A 24,315-nucleotide genomic window follows, 5' to 3' on the forward strand; every position below is an offset into this window, starting at 1 on the left:
TTCAATCACAACATTATATAAAGAACGACCCCTTCAATCACAACATTATAGAACGAACGACCCTTCAATTACAACATTATAGAACGAACGACCCCCTCAATTACAACATTATAGAACGAACGACCCCTTCAATCACAACATTATAGAACGAACGACCCTTCAATTACAACATTATAGAACGAACGACCCTTCAATCACAACATTATAGAACGAACGACCCTTCAATTACAACATTATAGAACGAACGACCCCTTCAATTACAACATTATAGAACGAACGACCCCTTCAATTACAACATTATAGAACGAACGACCCTTCAATCACAACATTATAGAACGAACGACCCTTCAATTACAACATTATAGAACAAACGACCCCTTCAATTACATTATAGAATAATCCAGCTATTGCTCAAAAACTCAAGATGGCGGCCGGCCCCAACATAACAAGAGGCAATTATTCCATTTTATGGACTTGATAAAAATGCTGGGTAACCGTTGATTGGTTGGAGGTGTGGGGGTTTCAGCCTATCCTCCTTTGTTAGAACATCGACTGACGCTAGTGGTTACTGAAGGCAGGGGCTACGTCCCAATTGGCACCCTATTCCCTACATAGTCCTATTGGGTCCTGGTCAAAAGTAGTACACTATAATAGAAAATAGGGTGCCGTTTGTGTACGAGTCCGATGGTTGCAACTTGCTGCCATGCCGTACCTATTCCTGGCCTCAGACATCGTTTAGTAAGGGGCCGGTTTGCCACGTCTGTAATTGGAGACCACTTCTTTATTCATCCCTTTTATCCCACTGGACCTTGTGAGTCCTAAAACAGCACCCCTTTCCCTATATAGTGCACTACCTTTAGACCAGGGCCCACATGGCTATATAGGGAATAGAGTGTAATTTGGGAGACACACATTGTATGTGTGAGTCTGTTGTACAGGTGAGACATGAAACCATCTTTCTGGTGTAGCTATAATCCACGCTCTCCTTTATGTTAGAGACGGTTCCAAATGGCACCCTATTGCCTGTATAGTGCATTAATTTTGAGCAGGGTCCTATGGGCAAATAGGGTGTCATTTGGGATATATATGCTTAGTAAAACCCTAATATGACTCATGGTGCCATCACTGCCAGCTGTGACATCACAGGACACCCTTAGCCCCCACTGACAGGCTAGTTTCATATGATGGATTGTACAGGGAGGGAGTGTGCATGTGTCCCAAATGGAACCTTATTCACTGCCCTATTGTAGACCAGGGGCACTTAAGGCTCTGTTCTAAAGTAGTCCACTATACAGTATGGGGGAAATGATGCCAGTTGGGACTCAGAGCGTGTCTAAAGGCAGAGACCTGATGAGAGACATGCATCTTCCCTAACACGGCATTTCTAGAATAATCCAGAGGGATAGCTAGCCAACAACTGTGTCCCAAATGGCACCCAATATAGTGTACTATTTTTAACCAGGGCTCATAGGCTTTTGGTCAAAAGTAGTGCACTATATAGGGGATAGGGAGACATTTGGGAAACGACCTGGAGTTAGTCATCCAGCCAGTCAGCAACATGGAGAAATCTGTGGCGGTACGACCAGACCACAATGCATCAATATGTACTCTCTTCTAGCCAGCCAGTCAGCCATCCAGCCAGTCAGCCAGCCAGTCAGTCAGTCAGCCATCCAGCCAGTCAGCCAGCCAGCCAGTCAGCCAGTCAGTCAGCCAGCCAGCCAGTCAGTCAGTCCGCCAGCCAGTCGGCCATCCAGCCAGTCAGAAACATGGAGAAATCTGTGGCGGTACGACCAGACCACAATGCATCAATATGTACTCTCTTCTAGCCAGCCAGTCAGCCATCCAGCCAGTCAGTCAGCCAGTCAGCCAGCCAGCCAGTCAGTCAGTCAGCCAGCCAGTCGGCCATCTAGCCAGTCAGCAACATGGAGAAATCTGTGGCGGTACGACCAGACCACAATGCATCAATATGTACTCTCTTCTAGCCAGCCAGTCAGCCATCCAGCCAGTCAGCAACATGGAGAAATCTGTGGCGGTACGACCAGACCACAATGCATCAATATGTACTCTCTTCTAGCCAGCCAGTCAGCCATCCAGCCAGTCAGCCAGTCAGCCAGCCAGCCAGTCAGTCAGTCAGCCAGCCAGTCGGCCATCTAGCCAGTCAGCAACATGGAGAAATCTGTGGCGGTACGACCAGACCACAATCCATCAATAATTACTCTCTTCTAGCCAGCCAGTCAGCCATCCAGCCAGTCAGCCAGTCAGTCAGTCAGCCAGCCAGCCAGTCGGCCATCTAGCCAGTCAGCAACATGGAGAAATCTGTGGCGGTACGACCAGACCACAATCCATCAATAATTACTCTCTTCTAGCCAGCCAGTCAGCCATCCAGCCAGTCAGACAGTCAGTCAGTCAGTCAGTCAGCCAGTCGGCCATCTAGCCAGTCAGCAACATGGAGAAATCTGTGGCGGTACGACCAGACCACAATCCATCAATAATTACTCTCTTCTAGCCAGCCAGTCAGCCATCCAGCCAGTCAGCCAGTCAGTCAGTCAGTCAGCCAGCCAGCCAGTCAGCCATCCAGCCAGTCAGCAATCCAGCCCGTCAGTCAGTCAGCCAGCCAGTCAGTCAGCCATCCAGCCAGTGAGCCAGCCAGTCAGTCAGCCAGCCAGTCAGTCAGTCAGTCAGCCATCCATCCATCCAGCCAGTCAGCCAGTCAGCTAGTCAGCCAGTCAGCCATCCAGCCAGTCAGTTACCCAGCCAGTCAGCCAGCCAGTCAGTCAGTCAGTCAGCCATCCAGTCAGTCAGTCAGTCAGTCAGTCAGTCATCCAGCCAGTCACCCAGCCAGCCAGCCAGTCAGTCATACAGGCTGAGCCATACAGATTGAGCCATACAGGCTGCACCATACAGGTTGAGATGTTAAAGTTGAATTACATACATATACTTCCGATGTTATATTATTTACAGTCGAATATGTGTTTTGCAACCAAAATGCATTATAAAAGCATTTCTATGTTAACTACACAGAAAACACCCAACATGCAATTAGTAATTAATATTAGCTTCAACAGTGTTACTCCTGATATGATTAAGGACTCCTGGCTGTGTGGGATTAACCTCATTCTGTGGGATTAACCTCACTGTGTGGGATTAACCTCATTGTGTGGGATTAAACTCATTGTGTGGGATTAAACTCACTGTGTGGTATTAACCTCACTGTGTGGGATTAACCTCACTGTGTGGTATTAACCTCATTGTGTGGGATTAACCTCATTGTGTGGGATTAACCTCATTGTGTGGGATTAACCTCACTGTGTGGGATTAACCTCATTGTGTGGGATTAACCTCACTGTGTGGGATTAACCTCATTGTGTGGGATTAACCTCACTGTGTGGGATTAACCTCATTGTGTGGGATTAATCTCACTGTGTGGGATTAACCTCACTGTGTGGGATTAACCTCACTGTGTGGGATTAACCTCATTGTGTGGTATTAACCTCATTGTGTGGGATTAACCTCACTGTGTGGGATTAACCTCATTGTGTGGGATTAACCTCACTGTGTGGGATTAACCTCATTGTGTGGGATTAACCTCACTGTGTGAGATTAACCTCACTGTGTGAGATTAACCTCACTGTGTGGGATTAACCTCATTGTGTGGTATTAACCTCATTGTGTGGGATTAACCTCGTTGTGTGGGATTAACCTCATTGTGTGGGATTAACCTCACTGTGTGGGATTAACCTCACTGTGTGAGATTAACCTCATTGCAAATTTGATTGAACGTTGGCCCATGAAGAGTGAGAATTTAAAACTCAAAGCCGGGAAAAAACAACTCACGCTCACTAAAGTTCAAAGAGTCAGACATTCTTTTCTAATAGGTTGTGCGGTGCGGGAGAGCGATGCGGTGCGGGAGAGCGAGCTGGGGTTCGTGCTCTGCTCTGAATTCATTCACAAGGAATCAATTGCCAACAAACAGACTCTTTCTCTTAAAATTGAATTACTAGCACTATACTTAGCAGAGCTGTTGTAACCAGAGCAACACGATCCCTCTCTCTCCCCCTCTCTCCCTCTCTCTCCCTTTCTCTCCCTTTCTCTCCCCGTCTCCCAGCTCTCCCAGCTCTCTCCCCCTCTCTCTCTCTCCCTTTCTCCCCCTCTCTCTCTCCCTCTCTCTCTCCCTCCCTCTCCCAGCTCTCCCTTTCTCCCCCTCTCTCTCTCCCCCCTCTCTCTCCCTCTCCCCCTCTCTCCCAGCTCTCTCCTAGCTCTCTTTCCCCCTCTCTCTCTCCCAGCTCTCCCCCTCTCTACCAGCTCTCTCCCTTTCTCTCTCTCTCATAGCTCTCTCCCAGCTCTCTCCCTCTCTCTCTCTCTCTCCCTTTCCCAGCTCTCTCTCTCCCTCCCTCTCTCTCCCTCTCCCCCTCTCTCCCAGCTCTCTCCCTTTCTCTCTCTCCCAGCTCTCTCCCAGCTCTCTCCCTCTCTCTCTCCCTCCCTCTCCCAGCTCTCCCAGCTCTCTCCCTCCCTCTCTCTCCCTTTATCTCCCTCTCCCCCTCTCTCCCAGCTTTCTCCCACTCTCTCTCGCTTTCTCCCTCTCTCCCCTTCTCTCCCCAGCTCTCCCAGCTCTCTCCCTCCTCTCTCCCAGCTCTCTCCCTTTCTCTCCCAGCTCTCTCATATCTCTCTCCTAGCTCTCTCCCAGCTCTCTCCCCCAGCTCTCTCCCTCTCTCTCCCCCAGCTCTCTCCCGCACACTCTCCCTCTCTCCTAGCTCTCCCTCTCTCCTAGGTCTCTCTCTCTCCCTCTCTCTCTCTCCCTCTCTCCCACACTCTCACAGCTCTCTCCCACACTCTCCCTCTCTCCTAGCTCTCTCTCTCTCTCCCCCTCTCTCCCTCTCTCTGAACTCTCTCCCTCTCTCCCAGTTCTCTCTCCCAGCTCTCATAACACTTTGTTTCTCAGGTCCATTGAAGGTGAGTCATTTGCTATTGTTTGTTCAGACTGAGGCTTTACAAATGAAAACCCCGGACATTTAAAGAAGGCATTAGTTATCACACCCCGCTGATGGTGGCTTTGCATGTAATGCTGGTCTGGTCTGGTTGGGATAGTCTGTGCTGAGAGGGAGAGAGGGATGGAGATATAGGGCTGGAAAGGGAGAGAGGACAAGGGGGAAGCACAGGTCCATAACTGGGCCTAGACTGTCACGCCCTGGCCTTAGTTATCTTTGTTTTCTTTATTATTTTAGTTAGGTCAGGGTGTGACATGGGGGATGTTTGTGTGTTTTTGTCTAGTCGAGGGTGTTTGTATTGTCTAGGGGGTGTTTGTAGAGTTCATGGGGTTGTGTTCATTCTAGGTGTTAATGTAAGTCTATGGTTGCCTAGATTGGTTCTCAATTAGAGACAGCTGTCTATCGTTGTCTCTGATTGGGAGCCATATTTAGGCAGCCATAGTCATTAGGTAGGTTGTGGGTAATTGTCTATGTGTAAGTTGCCGGTGTCTGCACTTATTGTTTGTATAGCTTCACGGTCGTCTGTTTGTTGTTTTGATTAGTTTGTATAGTGTTCGTTTTGTTTTCGTCTTCATTAAAGAAGAATGTATTGTTGTCACGCTGCGCCTTGGTCCTCCTCACTTTCACGTTACGACGATCGTGACATAGACACTCTGTTGTTCTGTCATGGTGGGTATCAGCAGCAACAGAGGTGGCACAGTCAGCTTCAGGCCCTACTGGGTGTTGAGAGAAATAAGAGATACTGGAAGAGAGGGATGACACTTGAGATATGTATCATGCCTTAGACCGCAGCTAAGGTCATCTGTACAGTAGGCCTTAGGAAGACACAAGAAGACCGGTAGTTTGACCCCCAAAATGGGCAAAATACAGTGCTACAACCTGTGGTCCTGCAGACAGTCCTTCAGGATAGATCCTTCAGCATAGATCCTTCAGCATAGATCCTTCAGCATAGATCCTTCAGGATAGCTCCTTCAGCATAGATCCTTCAGCATAGATCCTTCAGGATAGATCCTTCAGCATAGATCCTTCAGCATAGCTCCTTCAGCATAGATCCTTCAGGATAGATCCATCAGCATAGCTCCTTCAGGATAGCACCTTCAGGATAGATCCTTCAGCATAGCTCCTTCAGGATAGCACCTTCAGGATAGATCCTTCAGCATAGCTCCTTCAGGATAGCACCTTCAGGATAGATCCTTCAGCATAGATCCTTCAGGATAGATCCTTCAGCATAGCTCCTTCAGGATAGATCCATCAGCATAGCTCCTTCAGGATAGCACCTTCAGGATAGATCCTTCAGCATAGCTCCTTCAGGATAGCACCTTCAGGATAGATCCTTCAGCATAGCTCCTTCAGGATAGCACCTTCAGGATAGATCCTTCAGCATAGATCCTTCAGCATAGCTCCTTCAGCATAGATCCTTCAGGATAGATCCTTCAGCATAGCTCCTTCAGGATAGCACCTTCAGGATAGATCCTTCAGCATAGCTCCTTCAGGATAGCACCTTCAGGATAGATCCTTCAGCATAGCTCCTTCAGGATAGCACCTTCAGGATAGCACCTTCAGCATAGATCCTTCAGCATAGCTCCTTCAGCATAGATCCTTCAGGATAGATCCTTCAGCATAGCTCCTTCAGGATAGCACCTTCAGGATAGACCTTCAGGATAGATCCTTCAGCATAGCTCCTTCAGGATAGCTCGTTCAGGATAGCTCCTTCATTATAGATCCTTCAGGATAGATCCTTCAGCATAGATCCTTCAGCATAGTTCCTTCAGCATAGTTCCTTCAGCATAGATCCTTCAGGATAGATCCTTCATTTTGTTGTATTAGGATGATAACTCTGAGTGTGGAGCATACAAACCAATGATACCTAAAGTTTGGAAATACTAAAGAGACAACCCTTTGTATGGGACTAAAGCAGCTATTGGGTTACCGAATTGCACCTTATTTGCGTCTCCAATTGCACCCTATTTCCTATAGTGCACTTATTTTGTCCAGGGCCCGTAGGGCTCTGATTAAATGTGCTGCCCTATGTAGGGAATGGAGTGCCATTGGGGACATGGAGTTTAAAACAGTGAGATTGGGTCTGCTGATAAGCATGTGTATAATATCAGACCATAGAGCATGTTAGAGCTGGACATGTCCCTGCAGTTTAAAACAGTGAGATTGGGTCTGCTGATAAGCATGTGTATAATATCAGACCATAGAGCATGCTAGAGCTGGACATGTCCCTGGAGTTTAAAACAGTGAGATTGGGTCTGCTGATAAGCATGTGTATAATATCAGACCATAGAGCATGCTAGAGCTGGACATGTCCCTGGAGTTTAAAACTGTGAGATTGGGTCTGCTGATGAGCATGTGTATAATATCAGACCATAGAGCATGCTAGAGCTGGACATGTCCCTGGAGTTTAAAACTGTGAGATTGGGTCTGCTGATAACCATGTGTATAATATCAGACCATAGAGCATGCTAGAGCTGGACATGTCCCTGGAGTTTAAAACTGTGAGATTGGGTCTGCTGATAACCATGTGTATAATATCAGACCATAGAGCATGCTAGAGCTGGACATGTCCCTGGAGTTTAAAACAGTGAGATTGGGTCTGCTGATAAGCATGTGTATAATATCAGACCATAGAGCATGCTAGAGCTGGACATGTCCCTGGAGTTTAAAACAGTGAGATTGGGTCTGCTGATAAGCATGTGTATAATATCAGACCATAGAGCATGCTAGAGCTGGACATGTCCCTGGAGTTTAAAACTGTGAGATTGGGTCTGCTGATAACCATGTGTATAATATCAGACCATAGAGCATGCTAGAGCTGGACATGTCCCTGGAGTTTAAAACTGTGAGATTGGGTCTGCTGATAAGCATGTGTATAATATCAGACCATAGAGCATGTTAGAGCTGGACATGTCCCTGGAGTTTAAAACAGTGAGATTGGGTCTGCTGATAAGCATGTGTATAATATCAGACCATAGAGCATGCTAGAGCTGGACATGTCCCTGGAGTTTAAAACAGTGAGATTGGGTCTGCTGATAACCATGTGTATAATATCAGACCATAGAGCTTGCTAGAGCTCCATTGATAGAATGGAGAGAAGGTCAGTTCCAGTTGACCTCCATCTCAATGACCCCTGGAAACACAAATAAACTCTGAAGCATCACACTCATGCCCTGAAATGTTATTTTATTATTTATTTTTTATTGTGCTGACTTTTATTGTTTTATACACACGTACGTGTATGTTGTTTTAATATTCTGTTTTTACAGTAATGTGTATGGGGATCTCTTGTAAAATATATTTTAATCTCAATGCGACTCCCTGATTAAATACAAGTTAAAAAAATTAAAATAAGGAACAAATAATATATATATATTTTTTTCTTCTAAATATCAAATCAAAAACATAGACATAAACACAGCATCACACTAATTATCTAATTCTTATTACTTATAAAAATGGAGAGAACAAAATGTCCTCCCCAGTGACTTTATGATGGTATCACCCAGTCGTGAGGGCTATAGGATCTAGATTTGATTAAAAAGGAATGTAGCAATTTAAAACTTATGAAGGAAAATGAGCAGAAATGATTGGTAAATTACTCTGGCTATTGCTTTAGGAACATATCTGGCTTTCATGAAGCAATTATCACCTAGAGAAGCTGTCACGGAGTTAGAGTTTGAGTTTGAGTGTGTGAGTGTGTGGATGTGTTTAACTATACTTGTGAGGACCAAAAGAATAGTAAACAAAACAATATTTGATCAACTGGGGACATGTTGTTGTGTAAATGTTGTGCTTGTTGAATGTCCTTCTCTATAAGCATGCTGAAAATGTGTTGTCAATTTGTAAATAACATTGTATCTGGTCAAACACCATTTTTTACAAAAGTTTAATAAGGGTTGGTAACATCGCTGATTGGTTGGCTATTTCAGCCAGTAAAGGGGGCTTTACTATTCTTAGGTAGCGGAATGAATTTTGCTTCCCTCCAGGCCTGAGGGCACACACTTTCTAGTAGGCTTAAATGGAAGATGTGGCAAATAGGAATGGCAATATCGTCTGCTATTATCCTCTGTAATTTTCCATCCACGTTGTCAGACACCGGTGGCTTGTCATTGTTGATAGACAACAATCATTCTTTCACCTCTTCCACACTCACTTTACGGAATTCAAAATGACAACGCTTGTTCTTTCATAATTTGATCAGTAATACTTGGATGTGTGGTGTCAGCGTTTGTTGCTGGCATATCGTGCCTAAGTCTGCTAATCCTTCAAATGAAAAAAATCATTAAAGTAGTTGGCAATATCAGTGGCTTTTGTGATGAATGAGCCAATTCAAGGAAGCTGATTCAAGGAATAATGGAGCAGAGTTTGCCTTTTTGCCCAAAATGTAATTGAAGGTGCTCCAAAACTTTTTACTATCATTCTTTATGTCATTTATCTTTGTTTCATAGTGTAGTTTCTTCTTCTTTTTATTCAGTTTAGTCACATTATTTCTCATTTCGCAGTATGTTTGCCAATCGGTTGTGCAGCCAGACGTATTTGCCATTCCTTTTGCCTCATCCCTCTCAACTATACAATTTTTCAATTCCTCATCAATCCACAGGGATTTAACAGTTTTTACAGTCATTTTCTTAATGGGTGCGTGCTTATTAGTAACTGGGATAAGCAATTTCATAAATATGTCAAGTGCAGCGTCTGGTTGCTCTCATTACACACCACAGATTAACAAATATTCTTTACATCAACAACATAGGAATCACTACAAAATGTATTGTATTACCTCTTATACTCTATATTAGGTCCAGCCTTTGGAACTTTGGTTTTCCTAGATATGGTTACTGTATTGTGATCACTGCATCCTATGGATCTGCAGCATTAGTAAAGATGTGATCACTACATGTTGATGATTTCATTAATGTGCTGTTTGTAACTACCCTGGTAGGTTGACTGATAACCTGAACCAGGTTAGAGGCACTGGTTACAGTTTGAAGCTATTTCTTGAGTGGGCAGCTTGATGAAAGCCAGGCAATATTTAAATCACCCAGAAAATATACCTCTCTGTTGATATCACATACATTATCAAGCATTTCACACATGTTATCCAGATACTGACTGTTAGCACTTGGTGGTCTATAGCAGCTTCCCACCAGAATGGGCTTTAGGTGAGGCTGTAGCCATATTACTTCAACAGTATTTAACATGAGATCCTCTCTAATCTTTACAGGAATGTGGTTCTGAATATAAACAGCCACACCTCCACCTTTGGCATTTCTGTATTTTCTGTAGATGTTATAACCATGTATTGCTACCACTTTATCATCAAAGGTATTATCTAAGTGAGTTTCAGAGATAGTCAGAATATGAATGTCATCTGGTACTAACAAATTATTGATTTCATGAACCTTGTTTTTTAAGTATAATAACTTCCTTTCTTGTTTCTTATTTCTTGTGTTTTTTTAATTAGTTATACTATATTGATATTGAATACTTTTCTATTGGGTAGGGCTAGAAAGTGAAGCATTTCACTCTGCATATGACAATAACACTTTAAAAGTAGGAAAGGCAGTGAGTTGGAGATAGACAGACAGAGTGAGCACTGGGACACAGTATGATTTCAATCATTGTTTGTCCCAAGAAGTAACTCGACAGAACTAATTTTTAGTATGTCATGTTGTTTCCTATATTGTGTTTCATATATCATGTCATGTTGTTTCCTATATTGTGTTTCATATATCATGTCATGTTGTTTCCTATATCATGCCATGTTGTTTCCTATATCATGCCATGTTGTTTCCTATATCATGCCATGTTGTTTCCTATATCATGCCATGTTGTTTCCTATATCATGCCATGTTGTTTCCTATATCATGCCATGTTGTTTCCTATATCATGCCATGTTGTTTCCTATATCATGCCATGTTGTTTCCTATATCATGCCATGTTGTTTCCTATATCATGCCATGTTGTTTCCTATATCATGCCATGTTGTTTCCTATATCATGCCATGTTGTTTCCTATATCATGTTGTTTCATATATCATGTCATGTTGTTTCCTATATCATGTTGTTTCATATATCATGTCATGTTGTTTCCTATATCGTGTCATGTTGCTTCCTATATCATGTCATGTTGTTTCCTATATCATGTTGTTTCCTATAACATGTCATGTTGTTTCCTATATCATGTTGTTTCATATATCATGTCATGTTGTTTCCTATATCGTGTCATGTTGCTTCCTATATCATGTCATGTTGTTTCCTATATCATGGTGTTTCCTATATCATGTTGTTTCCTATATCATGTCATGTTGTTTCCTATATCATGTTGTTTCATATATCATGTCATGTTGTTTCCTATATCGTGTCATGTTGCTTCCTATATCATGTCATGTTGTTTCCTATATCATGGTGTTTCCTATATCATGTTGTTTCCTATATCATGTCATGTTGTTTCCTATATCATGTCATGTTGTTTCCTATGTCATGTTGTTTCCTATATCATGTCATGGTGTTTCCTATATCGTGTCATGTTGTTTCCTATAACATGTCATGTTGTTTCCTATATCATGTTGTTTCCTATATCATGTCATGTTGTTTCCTATATCATGTCATGTTGTTTCCTATATCATGTTGTTTCCTATATCATGTCATGTTGTTTCCTATATCACATCATGTTGTTTCCTATATCATGTCATGTTGTTTCCTATATCATGGTGTTTCCTATATCATGTTGTTTCCTATATCATGTCATGTTGTTTCCTATAACATGTCATGTTGTTTCCTATATCATGTTGTTTCCTATATCATGTCATGTTGTTTCCTATATCATGTTGTTTCCTATATCATGTCATGTTGTTTCCTATATCACATCATGTTGTTTCCTATATTGTGTTGTTTCCTATATCATGTCATGTTGTTTCCTATAACATGTCATGTTGTTTCCTATATCATGTTGTTTCCTATATCATGTCATGTTGTTTCCTATATCATGTTGTTTCCTATATCATGTCATGTTGTTTCCTATATCACATCATGTTGTTTCCTATATCATGTTGTTTCATATATCATGTCATGTTGTTTCCTATATCATGTCATGTTGTTTCCTATATCATGTTGTTTCCTATATCACGTCATGTTGTTTCCTATATTATGTCTGCTAGCTCCTCCAGAACCTTCAAGGCCCAGATAAACTATTCCTCTTTTCAGTTCGCTGCAGCTAGCAACTGGAAGGAGCTGCTACAAACCCTCAAACTGAACAGTTTTATCTAAATCTCTTCATTCAAAGACTCAATCATGGACACTCTTACTGACAGTTGTGGCTGCTTTTTCGTCAAGTATTGTTGTCTCTAACTTCTTGCCCTTTGTGCTGTTGTCTGTGCCCAATAATGTTTTTACCCTGTTTTGTGCTGCAGCCATGTCGTGTTGCTACCATGTTGTTGTCGTGTTGCTACTGTTTTGTCTTGTGTTGCTGACTTGCTATGTTGTTGTCTTAGGTCTCTCTTTATGTAGTGTTGTGTTGTCTCTCTTGTCGTGATGTGTGTTTTGTCCTATATTTATATTGTATTTATTTATTTATATTAATCCCAAGCCCCCGTCCCCACAGGAGGCCTTTTGCCTTTTGGTAGGCCGTCATTGTAAATAAGAATGTGTTCTTAACTGACTTGCCTAGTTAAATAAAGGTTAAATAAATAATTTTTAAAAATCAATAAAATTAGGAAGACAAATTACACCAGGCCTTTCAAAGACGGCCCGAAACAAGCCATTAGAGAGGAAAACAACCACACCAGTGGTTGAGTTTCAAATGGCACACTATTCCCTTTGTGGTGCACTATTCCCTTTGTGGTGCACTATTCCCTATGTGGCACCCTATTCCCTATGTGGCACCCTATTCCCTATGTGGCACCCTATTCCCTATGTGGCACCCTATTCCCTATGTGGCACCCTATTCCCTATGTGGCCCCCTATTCCCTATGTGGCACCCTATTCCCTATGTGGCACCCTATTCCCTATGTGGCCCCCTATTCCCTATGTGGCACCCTATTCCCTATGTGGCCCCCTATTCCCTATGTGGCACCCTATTCCCTATGTGGCACCCTATTCCCTATGTGGCACCCTATTCCCTATGTGGCACCCTATTCCCTATGTGGCACCCTATTCCCTATGTGGCACCCTATTCCCTATGTGGTGCACTATTCCCTATGTGGTGCACTATTCCCTTTGTGGTGCACTATTCCCTTTGTGGTGCACTATTCCCTATGTGGCACCCTATTCCCTATGTGGCACCCTATTCCCTATGTGGCGCACTATTCCCTATGTGGTGCCCTATTCCCTATGTGGCGTCCTATTCCCTATGTGGCACCCTATTCCCTATGTGGTACCCTATTCCCTATGTGGTGACCTATTCCCTATGTGGTGCCCTATTCCCTATGTGGTGCCCTATTCCCTATGTGGTGCCCTATTCCCTATGTGGTGCACTACTCCCTATGTGGTGCACTACTCCCTTTGTGGTGCCCTATTCCCTATGTGGTGCACTATTCCCTATGTGGTGCCCTATTCCCTATGTGGTGCCCTATTCCCTTTGTGGTGCCCTATTCCCTATGTGGTGCACTACTCCCTATGTGGCACCCTTTTTCCCTATGTGGTGCACTATTCCCTATGTGGTGCCCTATTCCCTTTGTGGTGCCCTATTCCCTTTGTGGTGCCCTATTCCCTTTGTGGTGCACTACTCCCTTTGTGGTGCCCTATTCCCTATGTGGTGCACTATTCCCTATGTGGTGCCCTATTCCCTATGTGGTGCCCTATTCCCTTTGTGGTGCCCTATTCCCTATGTGGTGCACTATTCCCTATGTGGTGACCTATTCCCTATGTGGTGCCCTATTCCCTATGTGGTGCCCTATTCCCTATGTGGTGCCCTATTCCCTATGTGGTGCCCTATTCCCTATGTGGTGCCATATTCCCTTTGTGGTGCCCTATTCCCTATGTGGTGCACTATTCCCTATGTGGTGACCTATTCCCTATGTGGTGCCCTATTCCCTATGTGGTGCCCTATTCCCTATGTGGTGCCCTATTCCCTATGTGGTGCACTACTCCCTATGTGGTGCACTACTCCCTTTGTGGTGCCCTATTCACTATGTGGTGCACTATTCCCTATGTGGTGCCCTATTCCCTATGTGGTGCCCTATTCCCTTTGTGGTGCCCTATTCCCTATGTGGTGCACTACTCCCTATGTGGCACCCTATTCCCTATGTGGTGCACTATTCCCTATGTGGTGCCCTATTCTCTATGTGGTGCACTATTCCCTATGTGGTGCCCTATTCCCTATGTGGTGCCCTATTCCCTTTGTGGTGCCCTATTCCCTATGTGGTGCACTATTCCCTATGTGGTGCCCTATTCCCTATGTGGTGCCCTATTCCCTTTGTGGTGCCCTATTCCCTATGTGGTGCCCTATTCCCTATGTGGCACCCTATTCCCTTTGTGGTGCACTATTCCCTATGTGGTGCACTATTCCCTATGTGGTGCACTATTCCCTATGTGGTGCACTACTCCCTATGTACTATTCCCTGGGAAAAGTTTTAAACATTAGGCCCTTGCTCTGCTCTTAAGCAAGTCTTACCTATGGAGCCTGTAGTGGAGCCAGTCTTACCTATGGAGACGGTGGTGGAGCCAGTCTTACCTATGGAGACTGTGAGGAGAGGAATGGAGAGCGTACCTTGTGCTGCCGTGGTAAAGACATCCAAAGTCAAGAGTTACTTGAGTGTTAGTATTGTGATTAATGGACTGCAGAGTGTAGGGGGCTGGATCAGTGTTGTGATTAATGGACTGCAGAGTGTAGGGGGCTGGATCAGTGTTGTGATTAATGGACTACAGAGTGTAGGGGGCTGGATCAGTGTTAGTGATGTGATTAATGGACTGCAGAGTGTAGGGGGCTGGATCAGTGTTGTGATTAATGGACTACAGCGTGTAGGGGGCTGGATCAGTGTTGTGATTAATGGACTACAGAGTGTAGGGGGCTGGATCAGTGTTGTGATTAATGGACTACAGAGTGTAGGGGGCTGGATCAGTGTTAGTGATGTGATTAATGGACTGCAGAGTGTAGGGGGCTGGATCAGTGTTGTGATTAATGGACTACAGAGTGTAGGGGGCTGGATCAGTGTTGTGATTAATGGACTGCAGAGTGTAGGGGGCTGGATCAGTGTTAGTATTGTGATTAATGGACTGCAGAGTGTAGGGGGCTGGATCAGTGTTAGTGATGTGATTAATGGACTGCAGAGTGTAGGGGGCTGGATCAGGGTTGTGATTAATGGACTGCAGAGTGTAGGGGGCTGGATCAGTGTTGTGATTAATGGACTCCAGGGTGTAGGGGGCTGGATCAGTGTTGTGATTAATGGACTGCAGAGTGTAGGGGGCTGGATCAGTGTTGTGATTAATGGACTGCAGAGTGTAGGGGGCTGGATCAGTGTTAGTGATTAATGGACTGCAGAGTGTAGGGGGCTGGATCAGTGTTAGTGATTAATGGACTGCAGAGTGTAGGGGGCTGGATCAGTGTTAGTGTTGTGATTAATGGACTGCAGAGTGTAGGGGGCTGGATCAGTGTTGTGATTAATGGACTGCAGAGTGTATGGGGCTGGATCAGTGTTGTGACTAACGGACTGCAGAGTGTAGGGGGCTGGATCAGTGTTGTGATTAATGGACTGCAGAGTGTAGGGGGCTGGATCAGTGATGTGATTAATGGACTGCAGAGTGTAGGGGGCTGGATCAGTGTTGTGATTAATGGACTGCAGAGTGTAGGGGGCTGGATCAGTGTTGTGATTAATGGACTGCAGAGTGTAGGGGGCTGGATCAGTATTGTGATTAATGGACTGCAGAGTGTAGGGGGCTGGATCAGTGTTGTGATTAATGGACTGCAGAGTGTAGGGGGCTGGATCAGGGTTGTGATTAATGGACTGCAGAGTGTAGGGGGCTGGATCAGTGTTGTGATTAATGGACTGCAGAGTGTACGGGGCTGGATCAGTGTTGTGATTAATGGACTGCAGAGTGTAGGGGGCTGGATCAGTGTTGTGACTAATGGACTGCAGAGTGTAGGGGGCTGGATCAGTGTTGTGATTAATGGACTGCAGAGTGTAGGGGGCTGGATCAGTGTTGTGATTAATGGACTGCAGAGTGTAGGGGGCTGGATCAGTGTTGTGATTAATGGACTGCAGAGTGTAGGGGGCTGGATCAGTGATGTGATTAATGGACTGCAGAGTGTAGGGGGCTGGATCAGTGTTAGTATTGTGATTAATGGACTGCAGAGTGTAGGGGGCTGGATCAGTGTTAGTATTGTGATTAATGGACTGCAGAGTGTAGGGGGCTGGATCAGTGTTAGTATTGTGATTAATGGACTGCAGAGTGTAGGGGGCTGGATCAGTGTTGTGATTAATGGACTGCAGAGTGTAGGGGGCTGGATCAGTGTTGTGATTAATGGACTGCAGAGTGTAGGGGGCTGGATCAGTGTTGTGATTAATGGACTGCAGAGTGTAGGGGGCTGGATCAGTGTTAGTGATTAATGGACTGCAGAGTGTAGGGGGCTGGATCAGTGTTAGTGTTGTGATTAATGGACTGCAGAGTGTAGGGGGCTGGATCAGTGTTGTGATTAATGGACTGCAGAGTGTAGGGGGCTGGATCAGTGTTGTGACTAACGGACTGCAGAGTGTAGGGGGCTGGATCAGTGTTGTGATTAATGGACTGCAGAGTGTAGGGGGCTGGATCAGTGATGTGATTAATGGACTGCAGAGTGTAGGGGGCTGGATCAGTGTTGTGATTAATGGACTGCAGAGTGTAGGGGGCTGGATCAGTGTTGTGATTAATGGACTGCAGAGTGTAGGGGGCTGGAACAGTATTGTGATTAATGGACTGCAGAGTGTAGGGGGCTGGATCAGTGTTGTGATTAATGGACTGCAGAGTGTAGGGGGCTGGATCAGGGTTGTGATTAATGGACTGCAGAGTGTAGGGGGCTGGATCAGTGTTGTGATTAATGGACTGCAGAGTGTAGGGGGCTGGATCAGTGTTGTGATTAATGGACTGCAGAGTGTAGGGGGCTGGATCAGTGTTGTGACTAATGGACTGCAGAGTGTAGGGGGCTGGATCAGTGTTGTGATTAATGGACTGCAGAGTGTAGGGGGCTGGATCAGTGTTGTGATTAATGGACTGCAGAGTGTAGGGGGCTGGATCAGTGTTGTGATTAATGGACTGCAGAGTGTAGGGGGCTGGATCAGTGATGTGATTAATGGACTGCAGAGTGTAGGGGGCTGGATCTGTGTTAGTATTGTGATTAATGGACTGCAGAGTGTAGGGGGCTGGATCAGTGTTAGTATTGTGATTAATGGAGTGCAGAGTGTAGCGGGCTGGATCAGTGTTGTGATTAATGGACTGCAGAGTGTAGGGGGCTGGATCAGTGATGTGATTAATGGACTGCAGAGTGTAGGGGGCTGGATCAGTGTTAGTATTGTGATTAATGGACTGCAGAGTGTAGGGGGCTGGATCAGTGTTAGTATTGTGATTAATGGACTGCAGAGTGTAGGGGGCTGGATCAGTGTTAGTATTGTGATTAATGGACTGCAGAGTGTAGGGGGCTGGATCAGTGTTGTGATTAATGGACTGCAGAGTGTAGGGGGCTGGATCAGTGTTGTGATTAATGGACTGCAGAGTGTAGGGGGCTGGATCAGTGTTGTGATTAATGGACTGCAGAGTGTAGGGGGCTGGATCAGTGTTGTGATTAATGGACTGCAGAGTGTAGGGGGCTGGATCAGTGTTGTGATTAATGGACTGCAGAGTGTAGTGGGCTGGTTCAGGGTTGTGATTAATGGACTGCAGAGTGTAGGGGGCTGGATCAGTGTTGTGATTAATGGACTGCAGAGTGTAGGGGGCTGGATCAGTGTTGTGATTAATGGACTGCAGAGTGTAGGGGGCTGGATCAGTGTTGTGATTAATGGACTGCAGAGTGTAGGGGGCTGGATCAGTGTTGTGATTAATGGACTGCAGAGTGTAGGGGGCTGGATCAGTGTTGTGATTAATGGACTGCAGAGTGTAGGGGGCTGGATCAGTGATGTGATTAATGGACTGCAGAGTGTAGGGGGCTGGATCAGTGATGTGATTAATGGACTGCAGAGTGTAGGGGGCTGGATCAGTGTTGTGATTAATGGACTGCAGAGTGTAGGGGGCTGGATCAGTGATGTGATTAATGGACTGCAGAGTGTAGGGGGCTGGATCAGTGTTGTGATTAATGGACTGCAGAGTGTAGGGGGCTGGATCAGTGTTAGTGATGTGATTAATGGACTGCAGAGTGTAGGGGGCTGGATCAGTGTTAGTGATGTGATTAATGGACTGCAGAGTGTAGGGGGCTGGATCAGTGTTGTGATTAATGGACTGTAGAGTGTAGGGGGCTGGATCAGTGTTGTCATTAATGGACTGCAGAGTGTAGGGGGCTGGATCAGTGTTAGTGGACTGCAGAGTGTAGGGGGCTGGATCAGTGTCAGTGTTGTGATTAATGGACTGCAGAGTGTAGGGGGCTGGATCAGTGTTGTGATTAATGAACTGCAGAGTGTAGGGGGCTGGATCAGTGTTAGTGTTGTGATTAATGGACTGCAGAGTGTAGGGGGCTGGATCAGTGTTAGTGTTGTGATTAATGGACTGCAGAGTGTAGGGGGCTGGATCAGTGTTAGTGATGTGATTAATGGACTGCAGAGTGTAGGGGGCTGGATCAGTGTTGTGATTAATGGACTGCAGAGTGTAGGGGGCTGGATCAGTGTTGTCATTAATGGACTGCAGAGTGTAGGGGGCTGGATCAGTGTTAGTGGACTGCAGAGTGTAGGGGGCTGGATCAGTGTCAGTGTTGTGATTAATGGACTGCAGAGTGTAGGGGGCTGGATCAGTGTTGTGATTAAGGAACTGCAGAGTGTAGGGGGCTGGATCAGTGTTAGTGTTGTGATTAATGGACTGCAGAGTGTAGGGGGCTGGATCAGTGTTAGTGTTGTGATTAATGGACTGCAGAGTGTAGGGGGCTGGATCAATGTTAGTGTTGTGATTAATGGACTGCAGAGTGTAGGGGGCTGGATCAGTGATGTGATTAATGGACTGCAGAGTGTAGGGGGCTGGATCAGTGTTGTGATTAATGGACTGCAGAGTGTAGGGGGCTGGATCAGTGTTGTGATTAATGGACTGCAGAGTGTAGGGGGCTAGATCAGTGTTGTGATTAATGGACTGCAGAGTGTAGGGGGCTGGATCAGTGTTAGTGTTGTGATTAATGGACTGCAGAGTGTAGGGGGCTGGATCAGTGGTGTGATTAATGGACTGCAGAGTGTAGGGGGCTGGATCAGTGTTAGTGTTGTGATTAATGGACTGCAGAGTGTAGGGGGCTGGATCAGGGTTGTGATTAATGGACTGCAGAGTGTAGGGGGCTGGATCAGTGTTAGTGTTGTGATTAATGGACTGCAGAGTGTAGGGGGCTGGATCAGTGGTGTGATTAATGGACTGCAGAGTGTAGGGGGCTGGATCAGTGTTAGTGTTGTGAGTAATGGACTGCAGAGTGTAGGGGGCTGGATCAGTGTTGTGACTAATGGACTGCAGAGTGTAGGGGGCTGGATCAGTGTTGTGATTAATGGACTGCAGAGTGTAGGGGGCTGGATTAGTGTTGTGATTAATGGACTGCAGAGTGTAGGGGGCTGGATCAGTGTTAGTGTTGTGATTAATGGACTGCAGAGTGTAGGGGGCTGGATCAGTGTTGTGATTAATGGCCTGCAGAGTGTAGGGGGCTGGATCAGTGTTGTGATTAATGGACTGCAGAGTGTAGGGGGCTGGATCAGGGGTGTGATTAATGGACTGCAGAGTGTAGGGGGCTGGATCAGTGTTAGTGGTGTGATTAATGGACTGCAGAGTGTAGGGGGCTGGATCAGTGTTAGTATTGTGATTAATGGACTGCAGAGTGTAGGGGGCTGGATCAGTGTTGTGATTAATGAACTGCAGAGTGTATGGGGCTGTATCAGTGTTGTGATTAATGGACTGCAGAGTGTAGGGGGCTGGATCAGTGTTGTGATTAATGGACTGCAGAGTGTAGGGGGCTGGATCAGTGTTTTGATTAATGAACTGCAGAGTGTATGGGGCTGGATCAGTGTTGTGATTAATGGACTGCAGAGTGTAGGGGGCTGGATCAGTGTTGTGATTAATGGACTGCAGAGTGTAGGGGGCTGGATCAGTGTTAGTATTGTGATTAATGGACTGCAGGGTGTAGGGGGCTGGATCAGTGTTAGTATTGTGATTAATGGACTGCAGAGTGTAGGGGGCTGGATCAGTGTTAGTGTTGTGATTTTACTGGACTGCAGAGTGTAGGGGGCTGGATCAGTGTTGTGATTAATGGACTGCAGAGTGTAGGGGGCTGGATCAGTGCTGTGATTAATGGACTGCAGAGTGTAGGGGGCTGGATCAGTGATGTGATTAATGGACTGCAGAGTGTAGGGGGCTGGATCAGTGTTGTGATTAATGGACTGCAGAGTGTAGGGGGCTGGATCAGTGTTGTGATTAATGGACTGCAGAGTGTAGGGGGCTGGATCAGTGTTGTGATTAATGGACTGCAGAGTGTAGGGGGCTGGATCAGTGTTGTGATTAATGGACTGCAGAGTGTAGGGGGCTGGATCAGTGTTGTGATTAATGGACTGCAGAGTGTAGGGGGCTGGATCAGTGTTGTGATTTATGGACTGCAGAGTGTAGGGGGCTGGATCAGGGTTGTGATTAATGGACTGCAGAGTGTAGGGGGCTGGATCAGGGTTGTGATTAATGGACTGCAGAGTGTAGGGGGCTGGATCAGTGTTGTGATTAATGGACTGCAGAGTGTAGGGGGCTGGATCAGTGTTGTGATTAATGGACTGCAGAGTGTAGGGGGCTGGATCAGTGTTAGTATTGTGATTAATGGACTGCAGAGTGTAGGGGGCTGGATCAGTGTTGTGATTAATGGACTGCAGAGTGTAGGGGGCTGGATCAGTGTTGTGATTAATGGACTGCAGAGTGTAGGGGGCTGGATCAGTGTTGTGATTAATGGACTGCAGAGTGTAGGGGGCTGGATCAGTGTTGTGATTAATGGACTGCAGAGTGTAGGGGGCTGGATCAGTGTTGTGATTAATGGACTGCAGAGTGTCGGGGGCTGGATCAGTGTTGTGATTAATGGACTGCAGAGTGTAGGGGGCTGGATCAGTGTTGTGATTAATGGACTGCAGAGTGTAGGGGGCTGGATCAGTGTCAGTGTTGTGATTAATGGACTGCAGAGTGTAGGGGGCTGGATCAGTGTTGTGATTAATGGACTGCAGAGTGTAGGGGGCTGGATCAGTGTTGTGATTAATGGACTGCAGAGTGTAGGGGGCTGGATCAGTGTTGTGATTAATGGACTGCAGAGTGTAGGGGGCTGGATCAGTGTTAGTGATTAATGGACTGCAGAGTGTAGGGGGCTGGATCAGTGTCAGTGTTGTGATTAATGGACTGCAGAGTGTAGGGGGCTGGATCAGTGTTGTGATTAATGGACTGCAGAGTGTAGGGGGCTGGATCAGTGTTGTGATTAATGGACTACAGAGTGTAGGGGGCTGGATCAGTGTTGTGATTAATGGACTGCAGAGTGTAGGGGGCTGGATCAGTGTTAGTGATTAATGGACTGCAGAGTGTAGGGGGCTGGATCAGTGTCAGTGTTGTGATTAATGGACTGCAGAGTGTAGGGGGCTGGATCAGTGTTGTGATTAATGGACTGCAGAGTGTAGGGGGCTGGATCAGTGTTGTGATTAATGGACTACAGAGTGTAGGGGGCTGGATCAGTGTTGTGATTAATGGACTGCAGAGTGTAGGGGGCTGGATCAGTGTTAGTGATGTGATTAATGCACTGCAGAGTGTAGGGGGCTGGATCAGTGTTGTGATTAATGGACTGCAGAGTGTAGGGGGCTGGATCAGTGGTGTGATTAATGGACTGCAGAGTGTAGGGGGCTGGATCAGTGTTGTGGTTAATGTACTGCAGAGTGTAGGGGGCTGGATCAGTGTTGTGATTAATGTACTGCAGAGTGTAGGGGGCTGGATCAGTGTTGTGATTAATGGACTGCAGAGTGTAGGTGGCTGGATCAGTGTTGTGATTAATGGACTGCAGAGTGTAGGAGGCTGGATCATCCAGGACGCAGTTGGTTCCCTGTATTGCAATCCAAGACACATCTGATTGAGTTCAACAATGAAAACCAAATGTTTGCATATCAGATATCCTTTCTTGAACCATTGAGAGAAAGCCGTTTATCCCCATGAACGTCCACCCGGTTACAGCTTTTGATTGAATATTGCCTTACACCAGTCCTGCTAACAGTTAGTCTGGAGCCTCTGTCCATCTGGTATATATATATACACACACACACACACACACACACACACACACACACACACACACACACACACACACACACACACACACACACACTACGCGAAGCATAGCGGCAGGATCAAATATTTGTTCCGCTCAAACACTTAGAGTTAGGGTTAGAGTTAGAGTTAGCCTATAGCTAGCTACATCAATGCAGCACCATGTCTTTTAGGGGGTAGAGTTAGCCTATAGCTAGCTACATCAATGCAGCACCATGTCTTTTAGGGGTTAGAGTTAGCCTATAGCTAGCTACATCAATGCAGAACCATGTCTTTTAGGGGTTAGAGTTAGCATATAGCTAGCTACATCAATGCAGCACCATGACTGTCATGGGAGGAGGCATCAGGGGAGAGAGGGGAGGAGGCGAAGAGAGGGGAGAAGGGAGGAGGAGGCATCGGGCAAGAGAAGGGAGGAGGCATCAGGGGGAGAGGGGGGGGCATCGGGGGAGAAGGGGCATCAAGGGAGAGGGGGGGAGGCATCAGGGGGAGAGAGGGGGGGCATCGGGGGAGAGAGGGGCATCAAGGGAGAGGGGAGGAGGCATCAGGGCGAGAGAGGGGAGGAGGCATCAGGAGGAGAGGGGGGAGGAGAGGGGGCAATTGTAAGTAAAGTGAGCTGGATTGCTTGGTGATGGATAGTGGTAAGAACAGACGGAGGGAAACGAGAGCAGACACTTACTTGGACAAACATCTGGGATGCAGATTCACATTCCTGATCTCGTACCAGGGCTGTGTCCATCCCTTCAACTCCAAACGACAACCACACACAGAAAGAGGAAGAGCAACGGACACAATACATTTGTCATTCAGCAGACGCACTTATCCAGACAGTAGTGAGTGAATACATTTTCATACTGGTCCCCCCCGTGGCAATCGAACCCACAACCCTGGTGTTGCAAGTGCCATGGTCTACGACCTGAGCTACATGGGGCCACACTGGACCTCAACAGTGCAGGAGGAGATACACAGTCAATATACACCTCACCTGGCACTCGATATAGTTTACATATGCTATCTGAGTTCACTAGCTACAAGGTGACATTCTATCAGGATATGATATACTGTACGTATGCTATCTGAGTTCACTAGCTACAAGGTGACATTCTATCAGGATATGATATACTGTACGTATGCTATCTGAGTTCACTAGCTACAAGGTGACATTCTATCAGGATATGATATACTGTACGTATGCTATCTGAGTTCAGTGGCTACAAAGTGACACTTTTTCAGGATATGTGAATTGTTTTACTCACAGGAGACAGGCACAGCTTGTAGGCGATGGGGGAGTCCATGTCCATCTGGCATGTTCATGGCAGTATGTTCTGGGAAGAGGTGAAGGGGTTTGGGGGGTTCGTGAGTGGGGACATGCTGTGGTCCACGCTGGGGGGGACCATGGTGCTCCTCTGCTGGTCTACTGGCATCTGACAGACTGTCCCCCTGCAGCCTGTAGAGATACAACATTGCACCGGTAACACACTCAACAACTACAGGCTGAATCACACGTCAAGGCAACTCACACAAATCATCACACTTCACAACACACACACACACACACACACACACACACACACACACACACACACACACACACACACACACACACACACACACACACACACACACACACACACACACACACACACACACACACACACACACACACACACACACACACACACACACACACACACGCTTAAAACAAAATACACACACCAAACAAAGCGCTAGCTCTCAGATGTGCACCATTGCACAGGTAACACACTCAACAACTGCAGTGTTTCGGACAATATTACAGACAGAAATACTCCTCAGCAACGCCCCCCCCCCCGGTCCCTCCTCCGACGATACCACAGTTGAAGAAGCCGGATGTGGAGGTCCTGAGCTGGCATGGTTAAACTTAGTCTGCGGTTGTGAGGCCG

At 46.1% G+C, this 24,315-nt stretch overlaps 1 protein-coding gene across 1 annotated transcript in view; it reads right to left on the minus strand.

The window, feature by feature from the left end:
- The window catches only part of LOC139583263 (uncharacterized protein C8orf34 homolog), a 35,041-nt gene extending 11,864 nt beyond the window's left edge, over positions 1–23,177 (minus strand). The window contains exon 1 of the mRNA XM_071414144.1: positions 23,073–23,177. Within this exon, the coding sequence (XP_071270245.1) occupies positions 23,073–23,132 (60 nt within the window). The 5' untranslated portion in view covers positions 23,133–23,177. The remainder of the gene's footprint in view (positions 1–23,072) is intronic.
- Between the last annotated feature and the right edge of the window lie 1,138 nt (positions 23,178–24,315).

This window comes from Salvelinus alpinus, chromosome 8, assembly GCF_045679555.1.
Source record: "Salvelinus alpinus chromosome 8, SLU_Salpinus.1, whole genome shotgun sequence".
NCBI classification, from domain to species: domain Eukaryota; kingdom Metazoa; phylum Chordata; class Actinopteri; order Salmoniformes; family Salmonidae; genus Salvelinus; species Salvelinus alpinus.